The following is a 9216-nucleotide window of genomic DNA, read 5'->3' as shown; positions in this document are numbered from 1 at the left end:
GGGCTCGACAGGTGGACTAATACCTGAGCAACTCCAAACACATTTAGGGCCCCTGCTGCTTCGCTATTTCACACACCCAGAGACATCCTGCTCTGACCCACAATCTGCTCTGCAAAACCAGCAATAACAGCTCTATTTTTTTAGAGCAATGCTGCTATAAGGTGGATGCTCATGAGCTAAAATGTTACACGTTTCTTTGGTCTGATCCACATGTAGAACCCACAGTCAGAGTACCAGGCTTGACACAGCAACGCATACAAGAAGAGGCAAAATTAATTTCTTTACAATATTTATTTTTTGGTCTGAGAGCACACAGGCAACAGGACCATTCCACCCATTAGGCTGCCTCCTCTTTTGCAATGCGATCCTTCTTGAGTGGTCCCTGAAAAAAACCCACAAAAAACAAGCTATGTAAACAGCAGTCTGCACAAAAGACAAAACATCCTAATCACAAAAGCTGTAAAGAAATCAAGGCAAAAAAAGCCCTCCAATCTGCAACCCACTGGAAACCCCACGCCCAGAGCCAGAGGGAAAAGCCGAACGCGGCGCAGCCGCACTGGGCTGACCGGTGACTCCGGATGCGCCTGAGCAGCAACGCTGGTGCCACCTGGTGGGAAGCTCCTGCTCGGCCCTGAGCACGGCACCGCTCTGACCCTGCCAGGGCCTTCACACAGCTCCCGGCTGCTCTCTCCAACCAGCGACAAACTGGGAACGCCACTCACCACTGTGAGCACCCTCCTCGTGAGCTGCTCTGAGAGGAAATGGAGCAGTGCTTGTTCCGTGCTGCAACACTGAACAACTTGTGCCCTAACACGGCATCACCCCTCAGACAGTGAGAGCTGTCACTGGGGAACAGAGATGCCAGGCCCCCAGCAGTTATAACCAAGCAGGCAGGAGGAGGCCTCTCAACTGAAGTTGCTGTTTCACGGGAACTTAGGCCACATGACAGCTCTAAGGCCAAAGCTACCAGCTGCCATGAGCTCGAAGACAACCCAGTGATACACCAATACATGAGCCAGGAAGAGCCCTTACCATGAAAGCCTTCTTCTCCTCAGCTGTCTGGAAGCGGCCATGACCAAATTTGGAGGTGGTGTCAATGAACTTCAAGTCAATCTTCTCCAGGGCCCGGCGCTTGGTCTGCACAAGCAGGGACTAAAACGAGAGATGCCAGGTGAGTAATGCAGCAGCAGCAAGCAGCAGCAGCAGCGCACTTTTAGCCTCCAGTACACTGGGTACTTCTTGTCCCCTCCATGGCTAATGCCTCCTCGATCCCTCAGACTTCGGCTGCTGCCATGTGCAAGGAACACCTGACCAGGAGCCATCCACCCTGCACCTTTGGCCTCCCAGGCTGAAGACTGGCCAGCTCCCTGCAGCACAAGCCCCACTCCGCAGGGTCCTTCTGGTCACAAGATTTCTCAAGCCTAAACATGTCCATCACTACACCTCAGAAATGACCTCATGCCACTCCCAAGGCCATTACTACAAGGTGGGTTTGTGTGGAAGGCTTTTCTTTCTAGCAAGTCTTATTACTCCCAAGAACAGCACACACCACCTGTGTGGGGTTTCACCCCTGGACTGGGGTGACCCCGAAAGATGGAAAAGTCTCTGCTCCAACCCGTGCCTTTAAAGAAAGACTCAGTAGTCTTCTGTTGTCCGGTCTCAAGGTTGTTTATTGTTGGTCATCTAAAAGATTATTTTCCTGAACTGCTGTGGCCCGTTCAGCAGCTCAGACAAAGGCACACTGCCCTCCCAGGGGGCTGGAGCCATCTTTGATATCATACATTATGTGTTACATGTTTATACCTTTTCCCCAATGCCTACTATCTATATCGAATAGTGACTTTCTACACTAATCCAATCTGTGAGTGCCAACATCACCAAAGACATGGAGGCTAGGAAGGAGAAAGAAGGAGGACAGGGCACACCCAAATCCCTCCATCTTGTAACTCCTGACCCCTATGTACAAAACTTGAACCCCTGCGTACAAGGCTTAAAACCCCCCTGTACAGCACTCAAAATTTCTTCCTTTCACTTCGTGACTACTTCTACTACAATACCTAAACTTGTGTGTGTGTGGCTTGTAATTCTTCATACAGAGCTGGTAATTTGCTCCACGGGCTAAGATCAAAACCCCACGTGTGTCTTTGGCTGCATGCCAGGGTCTCAGAGCCCCCTGCCAGTGGCTCTGGCCATCCAGGGCACCCAGAGGGATGTCCTGGGTTCCCACACACCTGCACCAGAGGCAGCACAGCTCCCTTAAACTGTTCCAGCCCACTACTCACCTTGCGCAGGGTCAGGACCCTCTTCTTGGTCCCCACAACACAGCCCTTCACCATGATGAAGTCATTGGTCACCTCACCGTAGTGGACAAAGCCTCCCTGAGCAAGGAGAGAACAGTCAGTGCTCTGTACCAAGCAGGACCAGTGATCACATCTGCCTACAGATTCACACCATTTCTGGGCCATGGCCATTCCCACATCCACTGAAATCCTTTTTCCAGTACTGCCTTTCACTGGTCAAGTTTCTTAATGCAGCTGTTTACTTGTTGCTGTAGGGCTTTTATTAAGAACAGCAGAAGAAGCTGATGAAACAGCAAAAGCTGTCCTTGCTAAGTTATTCCTTGTACAAGTACCATTCAAGGTTTGCAACATCTCTGTCCTAATGCCACATAACAAACTCACTTTCCATGTTATACAAATCAATACTGAGGCTGACTAAACACCACCACCCCCAAGAGCAGCTGACTTATTCAAGAGCTCTTCATTTAATCATTTTGTGACGTATATCAGGACCCATTTGCCTCTAAGGATTGCAGCTCACAAGCAGACTCTTGGCACAGAGCTGCAGCAACTCACCAGAGGGTTAATGCTCTTGTCAGACAAGTCATAATCAGTCGATGCATTGTTTTTGATCAGCTTTCCATCCTTGATTTGGTAACCTTGGCCAATCTTGTAAATCTAAAACCAGAAAGAAAGTCTACTTAGCAAAAGGTAGGAGAAAGAGCCTGTCATCAGATAAAACGTAAGGAATTCTACAAAGCCTCAGAGGAAACAGTCTGCTGCGCTTGGGAAACACATGGCCATCCAAGAATTTTAGTTATCCAACATAAGTAACCATGGCCACTATCCCCAAGACAACATTCTAACACAGCAAAACACCCCAAGCAAAACTCCCAACTCTGTTCACTGTCACAAAGGAAGTGACATCAGGCAGCTCTTGCTCCTTCCTAGCAGCTGAGAGACACCAACCTTCTTGTTGATCTCGGTGCGGTGGTGGTAGCCCTTCTGGCCCGCACGGGCCACGGAGAAGGCCACGCGGGCGGGGTGCCAGGCGCCAATGCAGGCCACCTTGCGCAGGCCACGGTGAGTCTTGCGCGGCAGCTTCTTGGTGTGCCAGCGGCTGGTGACACCTGCAAGGGACCAAAGCAGTCTGGTGTCAAGCTGAGATGTCACTGAAGTCTTTAATCACAGTTTCAGCCACCTTTTCAAGCTGCAGTCCCCAGGCAACAAAAGGGAAGCACAGACCCAGCATCCCAGGAATCAACATTTCCTGGTGAAGTTCCCTCCCTGGCTGTCCCTGGGTTGTGTTCTCAGAAGGAAGGCAGCATGGAATGACTCCTCACGGATGTCAGGCGCTGTGCCCAGCGCTCATTCCATGGTCTCATCATTGAACTGTGACAGCAGTACGGATTCACCTACCCAGCTCTTGGTACATGCTCTGATGAAAACACAAGGCTAGGATTTCATTAAGAACTGTATCCTATCACAAAGAAAAGGACTTTCATGCGTTTACCTTTGTATCCCTTGCCCTTGGTGACTCCAATGACATCTATCATCTCATCCTGGCCGAAGACCGTTGACACAGGCACCTGCTGTTCCAACTTCTCCCGGGCCCAATCCACCTTCTCAGCAACAGTGCCACCATTCACCTGGATCTCCATCAGGTGAGACTTCTTCTGTCTCAGGGGGAGCAAACGCATCTAGAACACAGAAAACACGGCATTCAGCTCCTGCTCTTCTGGAATGGACCCTGTATTAACAGGCCCAGCATCCTTCCAGCCCTGGCCTAATGTATTTCTCTAGTATCCTTTTTCCAAAATACAGAATTTAAAGAAGGCCCTATAATAAGAGGGAAAATTGTGTAGTGGCTTGCAAGTCATTGCACCTGGAAGTGATATGCCACCCACAGTAACACAGAGTTCTCTAACCCCACAGCCATCAGCAAAATTCCACCGAGGAATAACAAGAAACAAGGGGCAATATTTTTAAACTGAAACAGAGTGGATTTAAATTTGACCTAAGGATTATTTTTATTATGAGGGTAGTGAGTCTCTGGCACAGTTTGCCAGAAAGGCTCTGGATGGCCCCCCATCCCCACCCCTACAACTGCTCAGCCAGGTCTGACAGGGGTCTGAGCAACCTGGTGTAGTGGAAGGTGCCCCTGCCCATAGCACCAGGGGCTGGAATTGGATGATCCTTAAGGTCCCCTCCAACTCCAACTGTTGTGATTGTCTGATAGAACCTGCCACACTTCAGGCTGCTTTGGGTTGGATTGCACTTAGAGTTACTTCTACTGTATTTATAGAGGGAACTGGTGAGAGAATCAAGAGGTTGCAACATTACCTCTACTGCATACTACAGGAAATTAATTCTAGTAAAATTTGCCATCTTACTGCACTGAAAGCCAACTCAAAAGATTTATTTCATCTCCCAAGAAAGTTAGAGCACTGACAGCTGGGGAGACACCACATCACTCAGCAGAACACCTCCTCCAGCTGAGCAAGAGAAGCTTCCAAAAGTCTGAGTGCTCACGACCCCAACAGAATGCAGCCTGAAACAATGCTGAGCACATGAACCCCTGAGTTCAATGTTCAGTCTGGTTTAATTTTTAGCTAAAATTAAGAGTCTAGGTCTACACAGAATCAGCAAAGGACTGAGCCCAAAAAGTTCCTATTACAGCTCAGTCTCTTTTGGACACTCCTTCAAAACCAGCCAGTGGTTACCAAGGCTCCTCAAACATCCAGTGAGCACAGCTCTGTAGAGAATTAATGTGTAATGTGCTGAATAGACAGCATCAAGCTGCAGAGGGCAGAAATCTTCCTACAGAGATGGATCAAGTTTAAAGTCTGCTCTCTCAGCAGTTTCCAGCATACCTGAGCCCACAGGCACTCACCTGAGTGTGAGCCATGACTCTAATAACCTGGCAGTACTTCTTCATGCTATTGAAATCTTTCTCCAACTGCTTTTTGCCCTCCTCATCTTGCCACTTCTTGCAGTATTTGGTGAAGGCCTTCTTCTTGGACTTGTGCCTTCAGGAGCAGAGCAGAGACAAGGTTTGGCTAAGCCCTTCATCAGTCCCCAGGGAAGTGGGGTGAGCGGAAGGAGTTGCCACCTCAGTTGGCTTTGGCTCATTGCCAGCTTCTAATGACTCTTTTCCACTGGCAAGCGGAGCCTGGAGCTCATCAGACAGTGGCAAAACTGCCAAAGCTGAGCGGAGCTGCCATGAATTCCAAAGCACATTAACATTCACGCTACAGAAAACAAAAGACTGTAAGGAGATGTCAAACAATAACAGAAAAAAACAAGACCTTTAAAGCAATTGTGAGATGACTGTGATCTGCTTCAAAACACCTTAATTTCCCCCCGTTGTGTGCCCGACAGCAAGGTCATTACTAAACACCCTTGAGAACCTTATTGCTCCACTCTTGACACCTTTTCAGCCTGCCAAGTTCATAAACAGGCTGGAAGCTCCAGACACGCTGGAGCCACACTTGGGCAAACGCACACTTTCAATCACAACAACAGCGCCTGGAACGGCAATCACAAGTGACACTTGTCTTCCCCTTTCCTGAGAAAACAGGCTACAGTCAGGACTCGACACTCAACAACAAGCGCCTGAGGCGATTTCCTTATGTCCGCCCGTCGAAGTATCATCACGTGTAGCCTGTCAGGGAGCTCCTGGGCAGACCCAAAGCCACCACACCCACACCAGCACTGCCTGAAGTTATGCTGCCACCCTCACGGAGCCATTCCTACAGCCTATCCCGTTATTAGGCCAGTCTGTCAAAGCTGAACACTAATAAAAAGCCATGCTATGAGCACTGCAACCCAACAGTAAAACACGACGCACGGCCTGAGACCAGGCAAGGCCCTGCTGTCTCACCAGTTCTTGTAGAAGCGGCGCTTGCACTCATCACTGATGTGCTCGGCAAAGATGGTCTTGAAGCTACGGAGCCCACGAGGAGTCTGCACGTATCCCACGATGCCCACGATGACCATGGGAGGGGTCTCTATAATAGTGACTGCCTCTACCACCTCCTTCTTGTTCACCTCTGGATGGAAACACAAACACAGCACAATTAATTCCAGCAGCAACTCTTTGAACACCACCTGTTTTTTCTCACTCCCAAGTCCTCCGTGTGAAAGGTTAAATGACTCGAGCTCTTTTCACAGAGATGATGCAGGGTAAAGCCACCAACTCTGTAGTCACAACTTAATGCCTCGCAAAACTTTGAGGCTGGCTTAGGAGAAAGGTCAGCCAAGCTGGATAGGCAAAATGGATGGCAGCAAGCAATACATTCAGGATTGGATAACCTCCAAAAAACCACCGAAGGCAGCTGACTGATGTCCCTCTGTCCAGAAGAGCCATCCCAAGGAGCCTGTTACTGTGCAGCTAAACCAAACCAGCGGGTGCACCAGAAACACACCACCTACTTGGACTCAGAACAGGGTGAAGTCAAGCTAGGACTAAAACCCAGAGCTGCTACTGAAGGGGCCACCTGTCACCATTCCTGACCAAACCCACCTCCTGTTCTAAGAGGAACTTTAGTACATACTAGATCCAGGTCTGTCCACCTCCCGGACAATGTGGGTCATGCCAGCTTTGTAGCCCAGGAAGGCGGTGAGATGGACAGGCTTGCTGGGGTCATCTTTGGGAAAGCTCTTGACCTTGCCCCTGTGCCTGCTGCTGCGCTTGCGGGGCAAGAAGCCCAGGGAGCCGTGCCTCGGGGCCGAGAACTTGCGGTGAGACTGCGGAGAGAAAACCAACACTTAGTGCTTGCTACAGAGACTTCTTACCCCACTTGGGGGCCAAGGCCAGCTCTGTCCTTGCCTGAGAATGTGACTATTACACATATCCAAGACATTTTGCATTCCAGAAATTCCCACTGTCACCTGCTGGGCTTCTGGACTCCATTATGTTACAGAAGTGTAATCCCCACGCAATAACTATGTACTTCTCAGATTTCTTTAATGCCCCTTCCGAGCTTGTTCTAAGATGTCACCAAGTCCCACTCTAGCCAAGGAACTACAGAAGCTATAATCTGGCCACAGCGTGCCACCGTAAGTTCAGCCCACCCCACAAGTCTAAAAAATGCAGTACAGGACAGCTTCACATTTTTCAATTAATCGGTACCAAAATAAGCATTACAGAGACAATTTCAGTTTGAAAAACTGCAGTAAAGCAGCACCTCAACACCCGCTTTTGAGCCAGCCGCTCTGGGTGGAGGCGCAGTAATTTTTCCCAAGATTTTCCCCTCGAGTACCACCCCTGCAGCCTCCCTCTGCAACCCGAGAGCCAGCAAAGACTGGCTTCCATCCGGAGAACTCAGCCCTAAGGAAGATTTATCCATCCAATCGCACACGCAAAATAAGAAAATTACCGTGCAGCTGTACACGGAAATAAAAATACCCCCCAGCCTTATTAAAGAAAAAAAATACTCGACACGAGTTACCCCAAAGCGAAGTTTAAAGCCCCAAAAAGGCCATAACCACGGGAGCTCTCTGGAGAGAAGCCACCCCCCTTCCCAAAAAAAAAGCACCCCAAATGCCCCCACAGCTGCCCGCAGCACCCACACCCCGCGTCCCGCCCGCCACCGCGCTGGCCCGCCCGGCCTCCCGGCGCAACGCCTGGCCCGCGCCCCGAGATGAGTCCCGCACGGCGCCCCGGAGGAGCGGGGGGCGGCGGGCGCGGGGCGGCGCGGCGGGCGGGGCCGGGATGGCGGCGATGCCGCGGGATGGCGGCGATGCCGCGGGATGCGCGGCAGGCCCCGGCCCGCACCCACCATCTTGTCCACGCGCCGCGCCGGAAGGGCCGCCGCCGCCGCGCGCAGCCTTTATAAGCGCCCCGGCCCTCGGTCTCGCGAGAGGGCGCGCGGCGCTACGGGCGGCGAGCGCGGCCAGAAAGGTGCGCGGGCACCGATGCGCGGAAAAACAAGGCCGAGCAAACGGGGAACTTCGGTCTCAACAGATAGTGTTTATTTCGCTTCATTCCGTTTCATTCTACGACATTTCATGAAATGAATGAAATGTTGACATTTCATTTCATGGCATGCAAGTTTGACGTGTCATTTCGGATCATTTCATCAAGCTTCATTTCATCGTTTAATTTTATTTCATTAAATTAAATTTTATTTCATTATGTTAATTTCATTTCATGAAACCTCAAAATGCCACCCAGTTTAATGAAACTTTGAAATTTCATTCCACGAATTTCCATTTCATTTCCTTTCTTGGAGTTTCAAAATTTCATTTAATTTCATTTAGTGAAATTTCTTGCGTTGTTATAATGAACACGTGCCTTAATCCACTATTGCTTGTGGTACAGAAGGGGATGCAAACCCAAGGCAATGGTATCAGTGGAAGCTGGGTGGTTTGGAGCCTCCCACACATGGGGCACCCTCAGGATCTCCTGGGGCCGACAAATGAGGATGTGTTTGACACGACACCGCGGGGAGATTCCTGCACCCAGAATGAACTGGAGAGCCAAGGATCCAGCTGTGCTGGCACTGCAGCTCATCTTCCTAAAACCGGGATGCTCCATCCCTGGAAAGATCCAAAGTCAGGTTGGACAGGGCTCTGAGCAGGCTGAATCTAGTTGAAGATGTCCCTGCTCATTGCAGGGAGGTTTGGACTAGATAACCTTTAAGGTCCCTTCCAGCCCAAACCATTCTAGGATTCTGTGGCTGTATGTGATGGAGGAATGTCCATCTTCTACCACCAACCCACCCCTCAAAAGGAGCCCCACAAAAGGCGAGGAATGGCTGCTCAATTTTGGAACTCCCAGTGGGAGCCCATGGCTTGGCTGTAACTGCTCTTCCACCTCCCTCATACATTCACCTTTCACTCTTGTACATTTTTGGCTTCCACTGCTGAGCTTAGGGAACCGTGTCACAACCCAAGGGCTTGCTTTCCATTTCAGATTATCAGGGACTCTGCA

The 9216-nt window shown here is 50.2% G+C and overlaps 1 protein-coding gene and 1 non-coding gene across 2 annotated transcripts; both read right to left on the bottom strand.

Moving 5' to 3' along the window:
* Positions 1-272: 272 nt before the first annotated feature.
* Positions 273-8127, bottom strand: RPL3 (ribosomal protein L3). The gene is made up of 10 exons (XM_038153390.1): positions 8063-8127; positions 6836-7028; positions 6163-6331; positions 5173-5308; positions 3793-3979; positions 3249-3409; positions 2856-2957; positions 2283-2378; positions 1033-1152; positions 273-382 (listed from the first exon to the last, which is right to left on the bottom strand). Exons 1-10 carry the CDS (start codon positions 8063-8065, stop codon positions 338-340), a joined length of 1212 nt encoding a protein of 403 aa, XP_038009318.1. The 5' UTR covers positions 8066-8127; the 3' UTR covers positions 273-337.
* LOC119708895 lies at positions 3583-3675 on the bottom strand. Its single transcript, XR_005259238.1, has one exon. It is a non-coding gene; the product is annotated as a small nucleolar RNA U83B (small nucleolar RNA).
* Positions 8128-9216: the final 1089 nt, after the last annotated feature.

The sequence above is a fragment of the Motacilla alba genome, chromosome 1A (assembly GCF_015832195.1).
Source record: "Motacilla alba alba isolate MOTALB_02 chromosome 1A, Motacilla_alba_V1.0_pri, whole genome shotgun sequence".
NCBI classification, from domain to species: domain Eukaryota; kingdom Metazoa; phylum Chordata; class Aves; order Passeriformes; family Motacillidae; genus Motacilla; species Motacilla alba.
Note: the sequence above shows the minus strand (reverse complement) of the source record. Positions and strands in the feature narration are given on the sequence as shown.